Consider the following 25975-nt stretch of genomic DNA (forward strand, 5'->3'; position numbering starts at 1 on the left):
AACCATCATGTTATATTTCAAATGAAAAGTTAAGTTTATAAGTTTATAAATTTTTCCTGTCCTCAATTTCACCATCCTGTAGGTGTTTTTTTAAAGCTTGATTTTGACCTTTAATTGCACTCATATCAAAATTATTCAAATTGTGTTGTTTAAAGCAAACCTCCTATTAACAATACAGCTCAAATTCTTGTTTCAACAGAAAGAAATTAAAGTCCCTCAAAATAGAACATGACATGGGCAAAACAGACACTTTGCAACCAAATTAACCTTTACATATTTTGAGATTTTATTTAATTTTATTCATATATTTTACAGTGACAAGAGATGGTCAGTTATCACAAACTTTGTCCATTCACATATTTATGAATTTAATGTTTGTATGGTAATAGCTTAGAAAAAAAATAAAAAGAACAGACACCAAACTACCCCAGACTCCCATTTCTCAGAAAAGAACAAGAATCAAAGTGAGGATATTCAGTGCACAGTGTTCAACCCCAACCAGATAAATTATTCGGAATACGAACACAGACAAACGTCACATGTATGCATCTATTATACATGCTTATTTGTGTGTGCGCGTCACAGTTTGGTAGAGTTGCCCTTGACGTAAGAGGAAGACACACTTGGAACTTGTGTGCACAAATTTTTGTATCAAAATGAGACATTTCTATTTAAAAAAAAAAAAAAAAAAAAAAAAAGAAAAGTTAAACAATTCATAAGTTAAACTAATTTTGACAGATTTTAAGACAAACAAGAAGACTAATCACTGAATGACTGGGACCCAAATGAAAATGTTAGACATCCAAGTACAGATTGACAACATGAATCAGAGTCAACTTTCCATGTGGGTTTTCAAGTTTTTCCCAGGACATCCCTCTAAACTGAGTGCTTGTTATGGTAAGTGAAACTAAACATGACATGAGTGGGAAGATTAAATAGGATTGTAATGCTTTTAAAAAACAGGTAGACAGGAAAAGTGACACTGCCTCACAAAGAAGGCAGTTTCCCCGACACTATCCCCACAAAATTTCCATAAAGCAAAGCAAAAACAAAAACAAACAAACAACATTCAACCACTCCATGTCCTTCAGTCAAAAAATGGCATTGCACACACAATACTGGTGGTGTGGTTTTGCACAGCTATCAACTGTATACTTGTAGAAGATATGGCAGGTGAGTGACTGTGCTTGGTTATGTGCACAAGAAGTTCAACTGGGAGAAGAGAAGGAAGGGTAGTACAGTGAGGAGGTCCATATTCCATCACATCAGTTGTACAGCAGTTTTGTCCCTCGGTGGCTAATACTTCATGACAGAAGGGTGGATGGAACAAGCGAGCGCATGACTGTCAATACTCAAATGCAGTCCATAGAGAAAGAGTTATGACGGCATGGTGTTTTTCTTCATCAAACGCATCCATAGCAGCAGGTGGAGCTTTTAAGACCTCCCTCTCAACAAAAAAAAAAAACTCCATTTCCCATAATCCCCATAGGCAAGTTGTGGAGATGTGAAAGTTCTGGGAAGTATGTTTTTTTTTTTTCCCCCCACAATAGGCCCATCCAACCCACCAAAATTGTCCCCTAGCCAACCAGTCAGTTTTTGCATTTCAACTCAAGTCTCACCCCACATCCCCTGTGACCCTCGTTTTTCAAAACGGAGGTTGAGGGGGATCATCGCTCGGGCTCAGACTCCAGCGCCAGAACCCGTTTACGCTCACGGCACTGCTTCTTATGGGCCGGCCAATCCCTCTGTTGGCACTGTGAGCCGCAGTAGCGTGCCACCTGGCATCGTCCACAGATGTTAAACTCCCTCAGCTGGAAAGGTACACAAATAAAGACAAGATATTGTCACAAATCAAATGAATCAATCAAATAAACAGAAACCAAAAAATGCTAAGACGCCATGTTCAAATGACTTATTTAAAATCATGATTACTTTAGCTTTTAGCATTTAAATCAAAAAGACATACTGCTGTTTTTGGTTTCCTTTTGTGCCCCATCCAGCTGTTTTTAAACAATATATCCTATGTGAACGTATATGAAACGCTCCTGTGTTGTGCACCATGGTGATAAACCGGCCCATTATACAGGTCTTTTTTAAGACTGATGTTCTTGCTTTTCAGACAACCCACTATGTAGATTTGCAAGTCCTTACTTCTGACCAGTATTTTATTTTATTTTATTTTATTTTTTTAATTTTTTTAAATCATTCAAACAAAACCACATAAAATGACTTGTCTCTATGCCATACTGACCCTCCTCTCAATGAGCGAACAGGGTGGGTAGTGACACTCATAGTAGGTGCAGGAGCACTCCTCCTCTTCCACCAGCTCTCCATTGGCATTGTAGTAGCGTGTGCGACTCAACTCCAAATACTGCTCTTCCACTGGGTCTGCAGGAACCTGCTGGATGGCCAGCCAGTACAGCGACTGCTCTCTAGAGAGGATATTTTATACAGGCATACCTTAGAAAGCACCTCACAGCACAGTTTGAGCAGAGTAGATAACCACAGATATTTGTTTCTTTCACATGTGGGATGCAAATTACCGTTGTTTGCTGGACAGTTCTTCTGGTTTAGGACTCCATCCCACAGGAACAAGGCGCAAGTTGTCTAGACGGTTGTCAACTGTGACTGAGTTTATGTGAACTACTTGGAAACTTGGAGCGATTCCTCCTCTGTGCTTTTCCCTGTGAACAAGTACACCAAAACATGAATACTTCTGAAACAAGTAGATGCCTACTTATTTACAACCACTTCATGGTTTACACATTTGCAAAACTACATATTTTCAAAATCAACTAGTTGACAATTTGACTGAAAATAGGGCTGGGCGATAAGGCCAAAAAAATTATTAGGATAAATTTTACATATCAGTCGATATCAATAATTATCACAATAAATATCAAATCTTTGCTTCTTTCAAGTTTAAAGGAAGCTTGTAGAAAGTTGTAGAAACCAGACAGTTTAAAAAAAAAAAAAAAAAAAAAAAAAAAAAAAAAGTCTAAAAACATTTAGTATAAAACAAATTCACAAAAACTGGTCTTATTTATGTAGGGGACGATGTTGTTAGACTAATAAAATTAAAAGCAAAATATATGAATAACATTTAGTTACTGCTGTTTCCGAATAAATAAAGCAGTAATTGATGTCATAAAATTATGAGTGTGATTTGATTTAAAGTCGGCATGAAATACATAAATAAATATCTTGTAACAGTCTCTCGTGAAGCCAATACGGAAGTGACTTAAACTGCGATTCATCGACTGGCCGCTAGGGACAGGCTCCAAAAGAGAGCAGAATCTCACTGAGTCCCATACTAAATTGGCCAAGTTTATCCACAAGTTTCCTACGCCCCATGAGGCCTTGCGTCAAAAGTGGGAGTGTCTTCCGGTTCGAAGTAAACAAGCTGAACGTGACACCCATGATTTAAGATTCCAGCATCAATATTTGAACAATGTTTTACAATAAAAATGTTACAGTAATAGTAATTTATTAATTTATGTCAGGAGTGCACATCAATCATGCTAAATATAACTGATATTTATATTGACATAAAAAGTTGCGCCTGCTTCCATTTATTTACGATCACAAGAATGCACAAAACAACTCCAACAAGGCTTTTAAATTCAAAGGCTTAAACATTTAGAAATATATTGATAACATACCCTATGGTTACATCACTTTTCTGGGCATTTCTATTGATTTTCTTCTAAATTATGCGATGATTGCAAGGACGTTTGTGCGATCTCTCTGTCTATCTATCCTGATTTCAGCCAGAGCAACAGAGGGAGCTCATGAGTTAAACAAGTTAACCGGAGTGTGTGAATCTGTATGCATTTGCCAGGAATCAACAGGCACAGGGAAATGACAGATAAAACATTAACTAATAAATACACGATTATAATCATATAAGAATTGTCTACGTTCCTCAAGCAGTCTTTGATATTTTCCATAAACGTGTGTAATTATTATCGCAATGGTTAACATAAGAAGCCTTTAGCATCGCATATATGACTGTGGAAACGCGACTGGCTCTGGCACGCACGACACATTAGTAAAATATCACATCATAAGCCTTTGGTGCTAGCATCAGTGACAGGTGAAGAACAGACAGCGGCTTGTTCATGTATTGCAGGGTTAGAATGAACTTTTGTGGAAGGTCAGTAAAGGGTTATTAAGGGCACGAAAACTGTTTATTGTATTGTGATATTATTAACTAATAAATGTTCTAAACTAAAATGTTGTCCCTAAGCGCCGTAACGACATCTCTCATAAAGATTTGCAACTTTACAAAGTAAACAATGATCCAAAAAACACTTAGCGTCTTCGCTAATTAGAACACAAAATACCATTGGTATGCTACTTCCTCCGCCTCACCGGAAGTTGTACCCACGTTCTTTTTTACAGTAGCGCCCCGCGGAAACAGGTGGATAGCAGAAAAAAACGTTTACAAGTTGGTTCAAATTGTGGTTTTGGTCTATACTGCTAATGTTGCCCTTCATGACAACTGTGAGGGGGGTGAATTTTTTTCTAACTCATTATATTAAGCCTTAAAGTTCTGCATAATTAAGGGCGTGGTCACTTGAGTGACAGGTAGATGTTTTTTAAGAATGTTTTTTTTTTTTTGCTGTCTGTGAGCCATCACTTTACCTCAGCTAATTATTCCAGCCGCTGAATTTGGCATCTCAGCCATATTTGTGCACGATTATTTTATACAATTATAAAATATGGCTTGCTGCATAATATTCGAGACTGATGTGTGTCTGTGTAGATGTGCATGCACGGCTAAAAGTTTTGTTTGTGAGATTTACTACAATGACAATACCAGGAGAATATAAAACTCTGACAGCTTTTGCAATGGACATTCATATTTTACCTAAGTGCCACAGATTGGATTCATCTCACGATCTCCATTTCATTATAAAAGGTATTAAGTCCTATTTTGATTTTCCATGTTATTTGCACACCCAACACTACTGGTGTTGGAGCATCTATATCTTTATAACTTTCTGATGATAAAACTTATCTTCATTAATATTTTAGATTGTATCTAAGATAGATAGATAGCTCCTTTGCTTGCTAACATGGTCACGTCGAGCTAGGCGGGCGTGGTTTCAGCAACCAGTCACATCAGCTCAAACCACCTCCCGCCTCTTTGCCCATTTTCAGTTATCCGGGAGTGACGTGCGGTGACGCACAGCTAAGATGGCAGCGGCCTCATTTTTGCTTCAAAATTGCTGTTCAGAACTCTATGGGTGACGTCACGGACACTACGTCCATATTTTTTTACAGTCTATGTTTAATGCAACCAAACTTGCTTCGCAACCTGTTTTCTTCCAACGAAGAATAAAAAAAAATAAAAAAAAAACGAACGTTTTATCGAACATTTTTTTTTTTATATCGATCACGTGTCTATCGCGATACATATCGTTATCGTTTTATCGCCCAGCCCTACCCTAAATGGAAAACGTGCAATCTTAGTAATAGAGGGGGTACGCAGAAGGATGGCAAATGCCTCAGGGGGTACTCCACTCTAAAAAGTTTGGGAACCAAATCTACAAATGTTAAATCCACAAATAAAATGTTTAGGTTTATTTAGTTCTAACAAGTAACCTTTTTTAAGGAGACCTCAGAACTCAACCAGAATGGAGGGGGGAAAAAGAAAAAAAAAAAAAGAAAAAAAAAAGAAAAATTAACCAAAATGTAAAATAATTTGTTTGTAATCCCTGCACAGGAGAGACTTGGTGTTGTTTCCAAACAATGAAAAAAGATACATATATCGTTATCGGTCAAAATGAGTTGAAAAATATTGGCATATCGGATATTGCCAAAAATCCAATATTGTATCGAAAATCAGTATTTGTATCGACTCCGATATTGTCATTTTTGCTGGATCGGGTATCGGTCAGACAGGACCATTCCAAATCCAATACTGTGCGTGTGTGTCATTACCGTTAAGCTCTACAAAAGGCAAAAAACATTACAAAGCAGCATAAAAGAAAAAAAATACAGTACTGGTATTGGAATCGGATGATTTTCATGAATTTGGGTATTGTATGTGTTCCCTGCATCTAGAGTATTCTCTCTCTGAAGCGCACAACTGCATAAGATTGTATTTTGGGTTAAGCAGTGTTGCTTTGACATTGTGGAAATTTTACTGGGACGGCGTGTTCTTTATTACAGTTCACTCATTTCTTATTTTATTTTGTTCTTTTATTTAAATAGCCTACCCTTTACCGTGTCAGTAATTGCTGTGCTGCGGATTTCTGATTTGGGAGTGATTTGTTTGTCAGAAAAATGTTAGGCTACCTTATTAAAAGTACTGCTCTTAAAGGTGCTATAGAGGATGTTTTCAACGACTGAGAAACCAAAGACTGTTACTGAGTTTTTGAAATGAGCGCATGCGTAAGAACAACCCCCCCCCTTCACAGCTCATTTCAAAGCAACGCCTCCCAAAACTCGTGCACGAGTACTGGAACAAGAGTGTTTGTTTACCACCGGCATTCGCTGTGTCGTGTTAGTGGATTCATTATGTCGGACTCACCGCAGGTAACAATCTGCAGTTGTTACTCCTGACAAAAACATTGCATGCGGTGCCTGTGGAGTGTGGAAAGTTACTGGAGCACGCACGTCTCTCACAAGGAACATAATGGCAGTGATTAGGGATGGGTATCGTTAAGGTTTTAACGGTATTACTACTCTTACCGATACTGCTTATCGATCCGGTACTTTAACGGTATTCTTATCGGTACTTTTTGTTATATATATATATATATATAAAGAGCTGAATTAACTTTGCTTTATATTATATAGTGTCTGGCATTTTTGGTGTTTTATATAAGATACAGTAAGAACATGAACAAAGAGACAAACTGACAAATACAATAAAACAAAGACACAAATGAAATAAAGTACTTTCATTTGTTCTTGTGTTCATGTAAGTAATAGGCCTAGCCTATAAAAGAAATCCAAGTAAAGTAACCAAATGTAAAATAACACTGAATGGTTTTCACAGTATAAATTAATATATTAAATCTTATTAAAGCTAACTATATTCAGAAAAAGTGCTGGGAGTGGTTTTCTCTTTGCATTTTGTTGTTTGATTAACACTGATGGCACAATCGTCATGACTGCTGTCACTTTAAGAAAATAGATCTATTAACACACATCAGATTTTCTCCCAGCTGTTCATGTACACTTACGATATAAACGGCATTTAAGTAGCTAAACACGCTCCAATCCGGTCATTTTAACACATTTTTGTGTGTGTTTGATCGTTTGGACGTGCACCTGAAGCTCAACGTGTAATTTGTTTGTCTATTTGCGATCCGTTTTGAAGTGCGCGCCGCAATTCAGCCTGAGGAACAGCGTCTCTTGCGCGGATTATTGTTCTTCGACGTTTTAAACGTTGATAATAATGATCAAACCTTTACTGCAGTTTAGCAACAGTAAAGACTGCATTTTACAACAAGCACCGATTGTGCCGATTCTGATGTTAAGTTTGAGTTAAGGGAGGAACGAACGCGCGCAGCTGTGAATAGAATAAAGGGGTGGTAGACGAAACGCGGCTAGTTTTTAATAGTTTTACCTCTGATATGTTCTTTATGATCCTTAGAAGCCAAAATCGAAATCAAAAATAAAACTAGCTTAATATCAAAGCACAGGCCTAAAGTGTAAGCAGACGTTTAGTTGTTTAGTTCTCTCCTCCATCGTCACCATTAAACAGGCTTTCATGTGAGCGGCTGCGCGCGCTGTAGCTCCTCTGCGTGAGCGCGATCTCTCGTCTTGCGAAAGCAAAAATGCATCATAGACAAATGTCCTAATATTATTGCATATAGAAACAGCTGGCGACTCTGGATAGATTGAATCTGCAAGATAATGTCTATATAGCAATAATAAATGCACGTGTATTTTCTTCATAATTTATCCAGTACCGATAGCAGAACCGTTAACGTCAGAGCTTATCGATACACCGGTCTTTCAAAATTTAGCCCCGGGGTCAATTTAATACCGGGTTTCGGTACCCATCCCTAGCAGTGATTGACAAGCCAGAGGGCCAATCCGCACACGTCTTTCACATGGAACATAATGGCAGTGATTGACAAGCCAGAGGGCCAGTCGTTTATGCGATGATCACACAAATGATTGACTGATGTTTTTAAGGCCCTACCTCGTGCACAGATGATGTATATTGATATTATTCCTTTCAGTGCACCTAATAAATGGTCTTTTATCAGTTAGTAAAGGCAGTTTCAAGTAATACTGCAAAAATGTATAAAACAAAACATCCTCTATAGCACGTTTAACAGACCTGTGTTTTATATCACTAGTGTCTGTTCTCGGAGCATAAGCCCTGCCCGTGTGAGGCGTGCCAGCTAGTTTATTTCGCTGTTTTGTAGTTTATTAAAAGTTTATTAATTCTGAATGTGTCGAGTGTCCATAGTGCATCAAATGCGACATTGCACTCCCTTGTGTCCGCAGCAACACACCCAGCACGTGTGAAGTCGATTGGAGGAACGGTTCTCGACATAATCAAAATGCAAACAGACAGACAGACACAGAGATTCCTGCTGTAACGCATTATGTACAGAGCAAATAGGGACAGCTCACTTAGCTTGAGTTATTTATACCAGACAGACTTCACTCCCTTGTGTTCACTCCCTTGATTGACATTTCACAACTGCCACTTTATTCCCCATGAAACTGGTGTAACTGTCCATCGCAAATGTTATGCTGTCCACAGCATTACTTAAAGAAAATAACTTAAAATGAGCAACAGAAAAACAGAAATAACTAGCATTCATGTGATGCTCAAGTCGCACATACAATACAGACAGTTCAAAAGGGAGCGCGCAGCTCTTAAAGAGGCCACACCATATTTCTGCTTGTTACACTGCCTTTATTAGAGAGAAGAATATGTTCAGCCGCTCCCTCCGAGTCCGAAGCTTTGAATATTTGGTGTTGATTACTACCAAAGCTTCAAAGCTAAAAAAAAAGGTATTCGGACCAGCCCTAGACAGCTCATTATAGGCTTGTGCAATGCGATAAGCAATGACAACAGTCAAGAACGTTTGTCTTCTGTGCTCTCTAAAAATGTGCAAATCTATTGATTCTTGATTTTTTCCCCTGTACTTCCAAGAAAATGGTGAATACCAGTAGTGCCAGATAAAACCAGAGTGCCTGCTTTGACAGAAATGCATATACTTTTTGACAGACTTTGTATGCATTGTGCAGTGTTAAAATAATGGTAAAAATAAACAGATTTTTTTTATGCATTGCATTGATGTGTCATATTGTTAGTCATTTTATAGATGTATTGATCCATATCGATGTACTGCTACACTCCTAGTGAGAAGGTGACTTCAAATAAACTGAACGTTCATTACAACTTTAACTAGTGGCCGAATTGTGACAGTGATATCTGGAAACAGAAAACAGCAAAAAAAAAAGCAGTAGGCTCTAGGAATTGTAATGGGCTCTAGCAGTACACTCACCAGAGTAACTCATGCAGTGGTCGACCAGCCCATCTACCCTTACCGATGTCAAAGGCATAAGCAAAGATTTTTGCCCCATTCCCATCTGCATCAACTTCCATGCGAGCCTGAAAATAACAGCATTCAGGCATTCAATTTCATAACAGCATAATAAATAATAGTATTCAAAGAATGTGACAACAACACAGGGGGAAAAAAAACAATTCAAAGGCATGTGTGGAAAAAGTGCGCTGGTTACTGTAATTCAAACCCCAAACAAAATTTAATTAAAAAATATATATATAATAAAAATAAAATAAAAATCTGTAAAAAAAAAAAAAAAACATTTATGCTTGCAGTATTCATACTACAACAGTAAATAAGTGTCTAAGAAATAAAACTCTCTTAATTTTAAATGAACAACAATATATTTAATCATGTTTGGCAACTTGAAAAATGTGTTTCACTGGAGTCTAAAAATGAAAGGGTTAGTTCACCCAAAAATGAAATTTCTGTCATTAAGTATTCACCCTCATGTAGTTCCAAACCCGCAAGACCTTTGTTCATCTTCGGAGCACAAATTAAGATATTTGATGAAACCCAATGAGTTTTTTTTTTTTTTTATGCCCAATAGAAAGCAACGTAATTACCGTTATTCAAGGTCCAGGAAAGTACTAAAGACATAAAAACAGTCAATGTGACTACAGTGGTTTAATCTTAATGTTATGAAGTGACGAGACTGTTTTGTTTTTGCACACAAGAAGTAAAAACAACTTTATTCAACAAATTCTTTTCTACCCTGTCAAATTTGTACACCGTTGACACAGTGAACGCAGTTCAGCACTTGTGTGTTTATGTCCGAACGCCGGCTCAGTATTGGCCGGCTCCTGCATCAACATCACATGCATGTGTCGTGCTGCTCACGTGAACAGCCTTGGCCTATACTGAGCCGGCGTTCGAACGCAAACACGGAAGCGCTGAACTGTGTTCACTCCCTTTTAAGCTAGTGTGGTCTAGAGCTGACGTGCAAAGTTTGGTGAAGTTTGATGAATTATGCGTGTCATGGTACACCATTCAGATTTGATGTTAATAGCCGCTGCAATTTTATTGGCTGCTGGAAGCCATGTTTTTTTTGTTAGAAGATTAGGGCATCAACCAAAGAAGATGCAGACCAATTTTAAACTACATGGATCAAATGGTTGAGGAGTTATATTTTTTTATTTGTAGCGCCCCCTATTGACGGAAGTTTAGCAAACTTGGTGTGCACCTCAGAAATGTCCTGTCTGTGTTTCAAGTTATGTTAAGCAAGTTATGTTCAGCAGATATAAGTCAACTAGTAAAAGTGTCAGACCAATTAATTAACTTATATCTTTGCAATGCTTCAATGAATCTAAACTGACAGCTTGATAATTTAGATATTAAGTAGGGCTGCACGATATATCGCACAATATGAAAAATAACATTGAACTTGAATGCGATTATTGCTTAAACGCGATTCTTAGTGCGATTATGAAATCGCAAAGGCTGCGATTACTTTTTATGCGCAGCTTGTCAATGAAGTATGGCTCCAAATGCTAATCCATCTGAAAGCACTGTGAGTTTTAGTCGCTTATAACGTACATTTGAAAAAGCTACACGCGTCAAACTTCTTTTCAGACACGAGAAGCATTTATTAACATCTTGTCCAATAAAAGACAACATTTAATAACATGTTTTTACTCCAAACTCACTTCATAACGACAGTTGAGCATCCTTCTGTGAGATGGTGTGGTTTCTTACACAGAATAAGGCAGTCGTGTGTTTATTAGTCATGTTTAATTAACCAAAACATTTCAATCTTCTGTTTATTCAGCTACAGCGATATGATGCGTGTTATCTTCTTCTGCTGCAGGGCATATTTTGAGTTTCTGCGCAAGAGCACCCTCTGGCTTTCAGATGGAGAAGCATTTACTACTGATCACAGAGCTGTAAAGCTAGGGCTGCACGATTAATCGCATGAGATTGTCATGCGTGTCTCGTCAGTAAAGCCGATTCTGTGATTAGCGGTAAATGTCCATCACCTGCTTTCAAATGGAGCGGCACTTAATATACAGAGCCGTAGTTTGCGGACAAGCTACGCAATATCGCGTTCATAATCGCAGATGAATCGCCTTCGATTATGAACGCGATATTGCGTAGCTTGTCCGCGAACTACGGCTCTGTATATTAAGTGCCGTTCCATTTGAAAGCAGGTGATGGACATTTACCGCTAATCACAGAACCGGCTTTACTGACGAGACACGCATGACAATCGCATGCGATTAATCGTGCAGCCCTATGTAAAGCTCTGACAAGCCACGCATTAAATAATCGCAGCCTTTGCCATATCGCGTGCGATTTTATCGCGATAAATCGTGCAGCCCTAATATCAAGATTTTTCCAGCATGGTCCCTAGCTGTTGTGTGCCTGTTTTGGAGATGATCAGACCAACGGCCTACGAGTTTGAAAAAGTAGGTCTTGAATAAAATTCCAAAAGGTGGAAAATTACAGTAATTTGCAAAGTCTTGACTAGAGGATTTAAAGGGGAATTTTTTTTTTTCCCTAAAGCCCTGGATACACTGCACGATTTTGGCAATCCTATAAGATCATTACCTTATCACAATGTGAGATATGGATCTACTAAACTTGGGTACGACATGCATGTAGACAGTACGATGATGACACCTGTTGACTCGTGAGCTACAATGCTGCAAGTTTCTATAGAAGAATAAAACATCAGCATGCGCTATTGGTTAAGAAAAAGACCATGTTGAATCACACTTTGGCAGTTGTAGTTTTTATGCATGCTGAAAATAAAAAGGAAGCGGCAAAAGAAGAAGGGAAAAGAGCTTGAGGTAAGCAGTTTTAACTTTTAGAGCCATGTCGCTTTTATTTCATTTCGCATTTTTAAGCCCCGGGTATATTTCACTTTCCGTACCCTGACGCGTCACGCGCGTCTTTCAAAGTATACTAAACCAAGGATGCGCGCAAATGACAGTGTTCGACACATGCGCAGTGCAATTTTTTCTATACTATTACCAGACAACCGGACATTCGCTAGGATCGGAGAAGAAAAATAGTGCAGCCACCATTGCAACATAGTTCAGAAGATACACCAAGAGAACAGGAATCAAAAACGATGGAGAAGGCATGCCTCTGTGTTTACTTGTCTTGTTTTTGAATCGTTCTTTACACTCTCTTCTTCGACGACTGCACATTGTGCTCAGTACTGTACGTATTGCCACCTAGTGGACTCTTCTTTCCTGCTTGCGCATGCGCTGTTACACGTGCGCCATCCGGCTGGCCGCGAGCCCTCCGCATGACGAAAATTATGTCATGCGGACGGCTGAAGTATACCCGGGGGTTTATTGGCTGGTCAGTAGACGTAGGTCGTAGCAACAGATACACTGTGCGTTGATCATGCTGAATTTCTGACACTGTCAGAAAACTATCATAGGCTATCTTTGGTTGCAAGACCGGGAAAACAGCTATCTTTGAACCTGTACGACCGGGAAAACAGCTATCTTTGAACCTGTACGACATAGGACCACTGATTAAGAGCCACGAACACAGAAATCACCACGATAATTTCACGATAGCAATCTTTAATCAGGGACAGCCAAAAATCATGCAGTGTATCCTGGGCTTTAGGGTTCCAAAGTTGTGATCCAAAACGCAAATTGCCTTATAGCGCCAGCTAGTGTTGGACAAATATGTGTCTGTGTGGCTGAGTAGCTGTGCACTGTGGGGACCATTTTTCTGAGTTTTGGGTCTTTCTGCGATTTACGTTCTCTGCTTATACATTTTTAGGGCAGAAAAATAAAGAAGAAAATCAGTATAAACACAACAGGGTTCCAGCACCTTTTGTAATTGGACCCCTTAAAAAAAAAAAAAAAAAAAAAAAAAAAAAAACAGGTTCTCACCTCAAAGGCATAGTTTTCCACTAATGGTATGTCTTGCTCATCAATCAAAGTGTACTTTGTCTGAAAAGAACAAAATGTTGTTACAATGCAGAGAAAGTCCATTAAAAACAATTCAAAAACATACTAGCTATCTTGTCTCCTCACTGAAGACTTAAAGGGTTAGTTCACCCAAAAATGAAAATAATGTCATTTATTACTCACCCTCATGCCATTCTACACCCGTAAGACCTTCGTTAATCTTCGGAAGACAAATTAAGATATTTTTGTTGAAATCCGATGGCTCAGTGAGGCCTCCATAGCCAGCAATGACATTTCCTCTCTCAAGATCCATTAATGTACTAAAAACATTTAAATCAGTTCATGCGAGTACAGTGTTTCAATATTATAATATTATAAAGCAACAAGAATATTTTTGGTGTGCCAAAAAAAACGAATAATGACTTACTTAGTGATGGCCGATTTCAAAACACTGCTTCAGGAAGCTTTGGAGTGTTATTCGGATCGCATGTCAAACCGCCAAACTGCTGAAATCGCGTGACTTTGGCGCTCTGAACCGCTGATTCATAATGCTCCGAAGCTTCCTGCAGCAGTGTTTTGAAATCAGCCATCACTATATAAGTCATTGCTCCCTATGCAGGCCTCACAGAGCCATCGGATTTCAACAAAAATATCTTAATTTGCATTCCGAAGATTAACGAAGGTCTTACGGGTGTGGAACGGCATGAGGGTGAGTAAATGACAGAATTTTCATTTTTGGGTGAACTAACCCTGTAAGTTTCCTTAAAACTGCTATAAGCAATGTTTGAATCACCAATGCAATTTTAATTTTGTCAGGGTTCCAACACTTTGTCAAATGAATTGACTACAACCTTTTTATTAGCAATTATTGGATATGGGTTTTGAAATGTTTGTTTTGATCCAGAATTATTCCCTAATTAATCTTTCAGACATATTTGTGAACCATTTTGACTGATTAATTGAAAAAAAATTCAACAGTTAAAACAATTCACTGACTAGATTTAGATCAAGTTAATTTTTTACAAGATCAATATTTAAAAGAAAAAAACAACAAATTAAACAATTTAGGAAAGTGTATATTCTGTAGGCCTATGTCTACAAATCTTATCCCAAAATTCACACTATTGGCAGAGTCACCTTAAAGTTTCTAATTGGCCTACACATTGGCCTCTCTTTACAAAGCCAGGAACAGCTACACAAAATATACTTGCATTTACAATAAACAATAATAAAATAAATTTTCTATACACTGGTCTTTGCTCTCTCCTTTGAATGCATTTAATAAAAAAAGTAACATTTATTTCCAGTATATTTTATTTGTAACATTTCGTCTATTAAAGTAACTTTTTTTAAAGGAACTTTTTTGGTTCACTCCAAATGCTCTACCATCACGCTACTATTATTAGTTCACAAATTGATTAGACAGGTTTTGCAAACCAGTTCAACCAATTTATTGAAAATATCTGACGTTCATGAATAGGACATCACTACTGTCAGAGAAACAAGTATAATTACTCAATGCACCAGTTTCTGCTAATCGGGGCTAATTGCAGTTGTGGCATTTTAAAATAGCGTTTTAATTAAATGTAAAATTATATCGACAACTGTCTGGAAAGTAATAATGTAAAAATTATTTAAATGTCATGCATGTCATTATAAATTCCGGAATTAATAAGCATAAAAACAGTTGAAACAGTGCCTAAGCAAACTTTCACAATTATCACAAGGGACACATGTGCAAAGTCAGACAACCAGACATAACCCATGACCGTTGATCCATCACAAGCTAGATTCCTATGGTGTTATTTTAATGACAAATTTCGAGAGCGCATTATTGTAATGCTAGAGCACATCCATGTAATGCGCGAGAGCAAATCTCTCTGCTCGCCCATGGATTTCCTTCGCTCACACAAAACTGGATGCACACTCTCAAATATGCAGCTCTCTCTTATGAATGCTTCTCCTCTCAGTCAGATATTGTGTGTGCACGCTCAAACTGTGTCCTTTGCATTCGGAAATCTCCGTGCTCTTGCACTAGAAAGCTCCTGGATTAACCGTTGTCAAAAGTTATCAACCAATCCGAATAAACTTAGGTTGGCCCACACTAAAAGATTTTTACAGAGCTAGTGCAAGACAAGCATTTGTGGTTAAAAAGTATATCAATTTTTATTTTTTTTTAAAATGGCCGATCGTTTCACTAGACAAGACCCTTATTCTTTGTCTGGGATCGTGTAGAGCGCTTTGGACCTTCCACCCAGAGAACCCCACTGAAGTCCACTATATGGAGAAGAATCCTGGAATGTTTTCCACAAAAACCTTAATTTCTTTTCTTTTCTTGGATGACATGGGGATGAGTAAAAATTTTCATTCAGAAGTGAACTAATCCTTTAAGTTTAAAGTAATGCCTCTGTTTAGACTATTAAGGAAATATAATTTTGCCAGAAAAGAACCTTAATTTAATTTTAATTTAATTTAAAGCAGCCTACTTCAGTCTAATAATGTCACTATATCATCAGGCTTATCACTTTGTTTGTTCGTTTATGATTTAAAGCCGTGCGAGCTACCTCGGCTATATTCACGGCGAGAACAAGATTTTATTTTTAAAAAGAAAAAATTAAATCACATTTTTAAGTTTGATCTTAGATAAATTCTAAAACTAAATCTGGCCTTACTTCATTAAAAATCTTTTCATAAAAGTTAACAGAATAATAAAGAATTCTAACAGATTTCAAACTATCACAATCCATCAAAAAACGCTTCAGTGATAAAGGATTCTGGCACAAGGGCATAAAGGAGGATCTTCCGCTTATCACTGAGAATTTTAGAATAATTGTAATGTGATGATCGGGTACAGGTCGTGTGCAGATGTCTAAATCAGAAAATCATAGGTTCGGGTGGGTGGATTTGAGCTGATCAGAGCATCTCTAATGTCTAGCTATGAAGTGGGTTTTCGTGAAAAAAAAAATTCTAAATAAAATCAGAATTGAACAAACACTGGATGAAAAAACACCCCAATAATAAATGTCCAAAGAGTGATTCTAGCAGAGCATTTGTTGTGTTACAATATCTTGTGCATCATTTTCATCTACTGCATTTGATGTTGATTTGATAGGAAACACAATTGCATTATTGCCATTGTTCCAATTGAGATTTTAGTGCAAATGATTTTAAATGCAGTTTAGATATTTAAACTGTGATATAACATTTAACTTTTATATGCAGTGTGTCTTAAGAGCCTTATGTTGTTTTTAGATAAATCATTTAGAGGGGTTTAACCAGTAATGTGTGTATAATGTAGTGATGAAGTTAGACAATCTATCTTATTTACATGTTCAAATCATCCAAGCGCCCAATTCAGATCCATTTCCAAGATACACTTTATTAAATATTGTTAAATATTATTAAACTGTAAAGAAATTAAAGATCCATCTTTGATTATCGAAAAAATCCCAGGTGCAGTTCACTCTCAGCCAATAAGATTTCATGTAGCATTTTCATCGGTCAGTCGTGGAAGTCTATTCTGATTGGTTGATAACTTTTGACAACGTTTAATCCAGGAGCTTTCTAGTGTAAGAGCACGGAGAAATTCGCTAGTGCACAGGACAGTTTGAATTGCACACGCAATATCTGAGCGAGAGGAAAAGCAGTTCACTGTAACGTTATATTTGAGAGCGTGCGTCCAGTTGTACGCGAGCGAAGGAAATCTGCGTGCGAGCTGAGAGATTTTACCATTTTTGCATTACAAAAATGCGCTCTCGATTTTATTAAAATAACGACATAGTATTCCGTCATGTGACAATAGCTTGCGTCTTATGTGCGCCCTTTTCCATGCAACTTCTCACATGGTCCTGTTGTTTAACCCCATAGAGATCTGTTTACCGGCTGCCCTCTAGTGTCATGGCATCAGCGGCCTGTCATCCCAGTGGCAGCTTGGATTTGTTCAGGATGACGCAAAGAACCCGGTCAAAACAGTTAAGTTTAATAAGCTGGCAGCATTTTTCAGAACGTTTAGCGATAGATTGCAAGGTGGTTAAGCATTGACCCTAGAAATGTTTGACAAATAAACCTGGTAAAGACGATGCTAAGGCTCATCACAGCCGACATGCCGGTTGTCATGCTGCGAACGGTTCCTGGTTGAGGCATTTTCCGAGCTGGCTGAGCCATATTGGATGCCAGTGTCATTACTGACGTGGATCAAGCATCGGAAAACGCAACGGTCATGTGCTTAAAACACTATTAAAGTATAAAAGAAAAAAATCAACTTTTACATTCCCTAGTTAAAAAGCGAACTCTCGCCTGAGCCGTCTAGTAGCGCTATAGCCACGGTAGCGGCACTACACATCAAAAGTAGGCGGTTCAAAAGGGACTAGACCTACTCGGCTGGTGAGCTGACCGGTTTATATATAAAACCCGACCGTTTCGACGACAACTACATGCATATATTACATGTATCACCCTCTGACCAAGGTCGACAACATCAAAATGGACAACTTAGTTGTTAAACAGAAGCATTTAGCTCACGGATCTCGGCTCCCCTCCCCTTTGCGTCGCACATGGCAGCCCTAGGATTCAGCTCACCTTCCCGGCCACACGGCCAAGTCGAACAATCCCAAGCTTGAAATCCGACATTAGAGGGTATGTCACGGCTGGGTTGAAATGTGAGAGCAGGTATGCCGGTATTAGGCTGGAAATCGGTCCGGGCAAACCAACCCCGAGTACAATTTTTAGTGTAATAGGGTCAGTCGTTGCCCGCGTCTTCCCCACCCGCTTCCAAACCTCCGTGATGCACCGCTGAGAGGCGTTGGAAAAACCTGCCAGCTTCGGGGGAGGGACTAACCAAATTCTGAACGTAAACCAATCGTAAAAGAGGACTGACAGCGAATTGTCCAATCAGAGCTGCGCATAGTCGACGCATTCGTGTTGGGTGTTCAATTCTTATGCTGACGTATGATGGATATACGCGCACGTATTTCACCACTCTGTCCAATCTCAATAGGAGATTTTACGAGAAAGCCCGCCCCCAGTGAAACCACGCCTTTTCGTAACTGAAACACGACATTTTAGCGCGAAACAACGCTCACCGGCCCAGTTGTTCTAAAGTAAAGGGGATTGGAGGATTATTTTATGGTGCCAGAATCTTTTTTTTTTTACTTTACTGTAGTGAAAGGCTTAATAAGTAGCCTAATGTGTACTTCTAATTTATTAATAAATAAAAATAGTAATTAAATAAAAAATATAAATATGTGTATTACATCATGATACAAATTTTGTATTTTTGACCAGTGTTAAAGTACAATTTACATTTTAAATTGCATTTTATTTCCTGAAAGCAACCCTTCTGCTGGGATCAGGATAATCCTTTTTTTTTTTCTTTTTTTTTTTTCTTTTTTTTTCAAATGTATCCCAATCTTACTAAAAGTTTTGAACAACACATAGCTTACTGATGATCTGATCCAGATCAAAACCAAGATTGGATTTTGTGTTCTCCGATTTCAGAATCCTTTTTTTCTTTCTTTCTTTTGAACAACCCTTTTTTATGATTTGATCCAATCCGATTGCCGAAATCAGATCAGATTACTTTTGAACAACTTGGTCCAGATCCAATTGAAGCCCTTAATTTGGATGTGCCATTTACAACAGTTATCTGGACAGTACATGTTGATTTGAGTGAAATGCATAGGCATGACAGCTGTGGCTATGTTTTGTTTTTGTTTTTTACATAATGCTAATTTTGCATTTTTGTGAATTTTGTGAATTTAGTTTTTCTCTTTTTTTTACTGTCATTATTGTTTGGAGCAAAAGAAACAAATGGGGGGGAAAAAAAAAAAATCTTATTCATATGTTATGCTATGTCCACTGTAGTGAACATTAGGACACAGTTATTTAAAAAATAACAAAGCATGAAAAGATATGTATAGGCGAAAACAATGGATTTTTTTTTTTTTCATTCACCAATCAATTTTTAGGTTTCAGGATTTTCTTTAACCAAATAGGCCTATTGTATTAAGAGGATTCTCAACAATGTTATGAAATATGTAACAGAAAGATTTGATAGAGCCTACTATTTTATTTTATGCAATATGTGTGTAAAATGGCCATAAATGCGTATACAATGCGTCTCTAATTTGAATATTAATGTGTTCTTGGGGCAACATAATGAAAAAAGAAATGTAAGAATGGGAGTAATAATTGGCGACATTTTCATAAGAATATCTAATATTTCATGGGAATATTGATATATATTGATATATAATTTACTTGTTGTGTCTCCCAAAATGCCTGATTTATATGATGTAAGTCCTGTTGTCCACTACAGTGGATATATGAATTCATAAATATAATGAATTTGTATTTGTAACAGAAAGTCATATTCTGATTTGAAACCCCATAACAATTTCCTGAGATGTTGATTTATGGCAAACAATTTGAAAATTAGATTTAAATGATAATTACAAAATATTATCATATTTCCATAAGAGTGCTAAATTTGTAAGTAACCTTAATTTTCCATCAAATAATGCAATTGACATTCCTCAAACTTTGCAGTATGTAAGTTGCCAATAGTCCTCTTAGCAGCATGAAAAACAAATCTGTAATCTGTCATCACATCATTGAGCTCACGGAAAATATCTTATTTATCATGTTTACAAAGTTGGTTATAATTAGAGAATTTATGAGATTGTGATTGAACAAAAAAAAAAAAAAAAGATTTTTGGATTCTGACCAAATTAAAAGGTAGGTAATAATAATACAAATAATAAAACCTTTGAGCGACTCTGAGTATAAATAGGCGCTATAAAAAGTGTTTAAATGGTGCAATGTGTCACGTTCACATGACTTTCAGTTTGTTTGTTTTCATTTGTCACGTGTTCCTTTTTTCCCACCACAATCTGTTACCATGGACATTAATCATCATTCATCACAGCTGTTTGTAATTTGAGTTAATCAGTCAGTGTATTTAAGTTCCTGTTTGTCTTCTGTGAATATGATAGCTGGTGTCTCTATTTTCACACTCCGTGTAATAGAATCGCCAATAACTCACTGTTCGGAGTGGTTTGCGTCTGTAAAGCTTTGTTTTGAATCTCTTACTTTTATTCATTGTTGCTTCTATTATTATCACCTTATATATAATATTGCCTACCACATTAATCTGACGTCGCTAGCTTGTAATCTTTGAATCTAAATCGCTGTTACAACATGTTTGCATCTCGCTAGCTTGTTAATAGCTAGCGTCATCAGTCTCTCGCACGCTCCTTTTTCAACGCGTTCATCAAACAGCTGTGGTAACTCGGATCAGTCTACAAACATGGTGAGTCATGTCATCCTCTCCCAGCATTGTTACCTGTTCCATTTGCCACATGTTCAACATAGCTCTCTCTGTCAGCAGCGAGGGATGATAAATGTCATAAATGTAGGGAAATAGTCAGGCTGACAGAGAGAATCTCAGAATTAGAGACACGCATCCAAACTTTAATCGAGGATAGTATGACTAGCTTAGTGAACTCTGTACATTGTTCGGTTCTGGCTGTAGAACCCGTGCAGCAGGGCACTTGGGTAATGGTGAGGCGGCCTAGCCGCGGAAAACACCACTCTTCCATTCCAATAAGAACATCAAACAGGTTCTCCCCACTCAGTGACACACCCACTGAGAATCCTGTTGAAAGTGCCCTAGTTATTGGCAATTCTATTACACGGAACGTGAAAATAGAGACACCAGCCACCAAAGTCACATGTTTGCCGGGAACCAGAGCACCTAACATCAAAGCAAATTTAAAAGTGCTGGCTAATGCTAATCGTAAATACTCTAAAATTATTATTCACGTCGGCACTAATGATGTTCGACTTCGCCAGTCAGAGATCACTAAAAATAACATTAAAGAGGATTGTGAACTCGCAAGTACAATGTCAGGAGAAGTAATTTGCTCTGGTCCCCTTCCTGTTCATCGGAGTGATGAGATAGTTAGCATATTATCATCACTCAATGGCTGGCTGTCTAAGTGGTGTCCGCAAAATAACATAGGTTTCATAGACAATTGGAAAAGTTTTTGGGGCAGACCTGACCTGTTGAAAAGAGATGGTATTCATCCCTCTCAGGATGGTGCTGCTCTTCTCTCTAGTAATATGGCACATAGTCTTAGAACTGTAACATGACAAACTGGGGCCCAAGTCAGGAAGCAGACAGACTGGCTAAACCGACTGTCTGCTAGCTGCTAGCTGTTACAGAAGTCGGATAATTCCCAACACATAGAAACTCTTACACCTAGATATTATCACATAGAGACTGTGTCTGTACCCTGAATTAGTAAAAACAAAAAAACTTTCAAACCCATTTAACCCTCTACAGCACAGCATTGCCCTCAGGCAACGGAAAGCTTTCTTTAGCCCTATGTTTAGTAAATTTTTCTTTAAATGATTACAACCAATTAGAAAGGTTGAGGAAGTACCAAAGAACAGTTCAGTAAGGTGTTGGAGTTAATATCAAGCACCATTAAGAGGTGGGACGTCCTGTTCTGACACATGGTCACAGGAGCACATTGTGTGAGAAGAAGGCAATATTATTTGCTTTAGTAATCTTATTTAAAACGACATGAACTGTACATAAATTGGCCACAATGTATTATAAGAAGGGAAGATGCAGGGTTCCTGGGTGTGCAGGAACACCAAAAGTAATGCAAAAATTGTAACATACACCACTATGTCACAGCAGAGAAGTACATTTTGAAGTTTCGTACGGAGTGAAATCTTATTACATGAAGTACATTGAATGGCATGGCACACATGCATGTATCAAATTCAATATATCTGTTACGAATGGGAGACTCAGGCAGGGGATCCAAGTGCAGCGTTTTATTTACAGTGAGAATGGTCGTATAGGCAGTCAATCAGGAACAAACAGGAACAGCAAGGGACAGGCAGAATCGTAGTGAGGGTACAGGCAGTAGATCGAGGCAGGCAGATATCATTCACAGAACGGCAGACAAGGCAAGGGTCAGGACAGGCAGTAATGGGTCGAGAACGGGTAGCAGGCAGGAACAGTAACAACAGACAGACAGGGTATAAATGCTTGGAATTGCTACAACAGTAAACAAGACTTCGCGGTGAGGTGGTGTGTGTGAAAGTCCTTTATAGTCCTGGTAATGCGTGGCAGCTGGGTGTGGTGATTAGTGTAGTGATTGGTGGAGTGAGTGCAGGTGAATGGCAGAGAGGATTATGGGTAATGTAGTCCGGGAACTGACAGGAACAGACGGTGATCGTGACAATATCAATGTTTTTCAGGTGTTTTTCCTTTTTTACTTAATGATTTCTTGAATTTTTTTTGAAAAATTTTTGATTTTGATGATAATTTTCTCTATGACTCTGTACCATTGTCGCACAACGTTGCCCTGAGGCAACGAAAAAATATTTTGGGGTTGGGGGAGGGTGGGGGAATTTTTTTTTTTTTTTTTAATCGATAAAATGTTCCCAAATTAACCAAAAAAATGATGTGGAATATTTTTTTTTCATGTGCCATCAACATGTGTGCAGTAGAGGGTTAATGGTAAAAATTTAATTGATGTTCAACAAATAAAAAATAGAGATAATAATGATAAACAAATGATAAAACTTGGGTTGTTAAATATTAGATCCCTTTCTTCAAAATCACTTATTGTAAATGATATTATCACAGACAATAATCTAGATGTGCTGTGTTTTACAGAAACTTGGCTAAAACCGGATGATTACATTACTTTAAATGAGTCTAGTCCTCAAGGTTATGATTATCAACACAATCCTCATCAGAAAGGCAAAGGGGGAGGTGTTGCTGTAATTTATAGTAATATTTAAAGTATTAGTCAAAAGTCTTTCAAATATAATTCCTTCGACGTGATGGTACTTTACGTAACATTATGTAAGTTGACATTTGTGCTGGCTACTGTATACAGGCCACCAGGACACCATACAGACTTTATCAAAGAATTTGCTGATTTTCTATCGGAGTTAGTACTAGCTGCAGATAAAGTCCTTGTTGTTGGTGATTTTAATATCCATGTAGATAATAAGAAAGACTCATTGGGATTAGCATTTGCAGAAATTCTAAACTCTATTGGTGTTAGACAACACGTGTCAGGACACACTCATTGTCGTAATCTTACTTTAGATCTAATATTGTCACATGTAATCGATATTGATGCTGTTGAAATTCTGCAGCAGAGTGACGACATCTCAGATCATTATCTAGTCTCATGTATACTACATTTAGTCAAGGTGGCTTAACTGCCTCCCTGCCATAAATATGGTAGAACCATCACTTCTACCACTAAAGATCGCTTTATAAATAATCTTCCTGATCAGTTTCATCACCTTAGCATACCAGACAGCTTAGAAGACCTCGATGTTGCAACAGAAACTATTGCCTCTGTCTTTTCCAGCACATTAGACTCAGTTGCTCCTTTGCGTTTAAAAAAGATTAAGGAAATTAATCCAACACCATGGTACAATGAGCACACTGGGGCCCTAAAGGTAGCAGCCACAAAAATGGAGTGCAGCTGGAAGAAAACAAAACTAGAAGTGTTTCACATTTTGTGGAGAGAGAGAATGATTGAGTACAGAAAGGCCTTAAAATCTGCTAGGTCTGCCTATTTTTCAAAACTTTTAGAAGAAACACAACCCTAGGTATTTATTTAATACAGTGGCTAAATTAACAAGAAATAAAGCTTCAACTTCTGATGTTTCCAAAGAGCACAGCAGTAATTACTTTATGAACTTCTTTACTTGCAAGATTGATAATATTAGAAAAAAAATTATAACCATGCAACTGTCTACTACAGTATCGCATCAGACAGTGCATTGTAGTGTCCCAGAGGAAAAATTCAATTCATTTACTGCTTTAGGAGAGGAAGACTTGTTAAATCGTCAAAATCAACAACATGTATGTTAGACCCTATACCGACTAAGCTATTGAAAGAGATGCCTCCAGAGGTCATAGATCCTCTTCTTAATATCGTCAATTCATCTTTATCACTAGGATACGTACCAAAAACTTTTAAGCTGGCTATTATTAAACCTCTTATTAAAAAACCACAACTTGATCCTAGAGAATTAGTCAATTACAGGCCGATCTCAAATCTCACTTTTCTGTCAAAAATACTTGAAAAGACAGTATCATCACAACTATGTTCCTTTTTAGAAAGAAATAGTATCTGTGAGGATTTACAGTCAGGATTTAGACCGTACCATAGTACTGAGACTGCTCTCATTAGATTTACTAATGATTTGCTCTTATCATCAGATCGTGGTTGTATCTCTCTATTAGTGTTACTGGATCTTAGTGCTGTATTTGACACTATTTATCACAATATTCTTTTAAATAGACTCGAAAATTATTTTGCCATTAGTGGAATTGCATTGTCATGGTTCAAATCATACTTATCTGACCGTTATCAGTTTGTAGTAGTAAACGAAGAGAGGTCATATCGATCACAAGTTCAATATGGAGTACCGCAAGGCTCAGTACTTGGACCGTTGCTTTTCACTCTGTACATGCTACCCATGGGAGATATCATTAGGAAGCATGGCGTTAGTTTTCACTGTTACGCTGATGATACTCAGCCCTATATTTCTTTGCGCCCTGACGAAACTTACCAATTCACAAAATTAACGGAATGCATAGCTGATATAAAAATTGGATGACCAGTAATTTCCTAATACTGAATTCAGAAAAAACAGCGATTCTAATTTTTGGACCAAAAACTTCTTCACATAATAACCTAGAATACTGTCTAACACTTGATGGCTGCTCTTTTAAGTCTTCGTCATCAGTTAGGAACCTGGGTGTGCTCTTTGATACCAATCTTTCATTTGAAGGCCATGTTACTAGCATCTGTAAAACCGCATTCTTCCTTCTTAAAAATATATCTAAACTACGACATATTCTCTCAATGAAAAATGCAGAACAGTTAGTTTATGCGTTCATGACCTCAAGGCTAGATTACTGTAATGCTTTACTGGGTGGTTGTTCTGCTCGCCTAATAAATAAACTACAGCGCGTACAAAATGCAGCAGCTAGAGTTCTTACTAGAACTAGGAAGTATGACCATATTAGCCCAGTTCTGTCAACACTGCATTGGCTTCCTGTTAAACATCGTATAGATTTTAAAATCTTGCTAATTACTTACCAAGCACTAAATTGTATAGCTCCCCAGTACCTGAGCGAGCTCTTAAAGCATTATAGTCCTTCACGTCTATTGCAATCTTAGAATTCAGGCCAGCTGATAATACCTACAATATCAAAATCAACCGCAGGCGGTAGATCCTTCTCCTATTTGGCATCTAAACTCTGGAACAATCTTCCTAGCATTGTTCGGGAAACTCTGGCAGTTTAAATCTAGACTAAAAACGCATCTCTTTAACCTGGCATACACATAACACATTATCAATTTATATTTTCAAATCCATTAAAGGATTATTAGGCTGCATAAATTAGGTCAGCCGGAACCGGGAACACTTCCTATAACACCAGATGTACTCATTACATCAGAAGAAGAATGGCATCTACACTAATATTAG

General features: G+C 37.7%; 1 protein-coding gene across 2 annotated transcripts; it reads right to left on the bottom strand.

Moving 5' to 3' along the window:
* Window positions 1-262: 262 nt before the first annotated feature.
* zmynd19 (zinc finger, MYND-type containing 19) lies at window positions 263-18324 on the bottom strand. Of its 2 annotated transcripts, XM_048190138.1 has the most exons (6): window positions 18008-18320; window positions 13412-13471; window positions 9492-9598; window positions 2544-2684; window positions 2252-2432; window positions 263-1811 (listed from the first exon to the last, which is right to left on the bottom strand). In XM_048190138.1, the coding sequence occupies exons 1-6, from the start codon at window positions 18056-18058 to the stop codon at window positions 1668-1670; spliced, it is 684 nt and encodes a 227-aa protein (XP_048046095.1). In that variant the 5' UTR covers window positions 18059-18320; the 3' UTR covers window positions 263-1667. The 2 variants fall into 2 exon arrangements, with proteins under 2 accessions (XP_048046095.1, XP_048046096.1); XM_048190139.1 differs by lacking the exon at window positions 13412-13471 and having other exon boundaries at window positions 18008-18324.
* Window positions 18325-25975: the final 7651 nt, after the last annotated feature.

Source organism: Megalobrama amblycephala, linkage group LG4 (assembly GCF_018812025.1).
Source record: "Megalobrama amblycephala isolate DHTTF-2021 linkage group LG4, ASM1881202v1, whole genome shotgun sequence".
NCBI classification, from domain to species: Eukaryota; Metazoa; Chordata; class Actinopteri; order Cypriniformes; family Xenocyprididae; genus Megalobrama; species Megalobrama amblycephala.

Excerpts from the sequence above, each read along its gene's own strand:
- zmynd19 (XM_048190138.1), bottom strand. The coding sequence starts at position 18,058 with ATGTCGGATTTCAAGCTTGGGATTGTTCGACTTGGCCGTGTGGCCGGG. Across the intron at positions 13,472-18,007 it reads TTGGCCGTGTGGCCGGGAAG|ACAAAGTACACTTTGATTGA; the intron begins GTGAGCTGAATC and ends TGTTCTTTTCAG. Across the intron at positions 1,812-2,251 it reads GTTCGCTCATTGAGAGGAGG|CTGAGGGAGTTTAACATCTG; the intron begins GTCAGTATGGCA and ends GTACCTTTCCAG.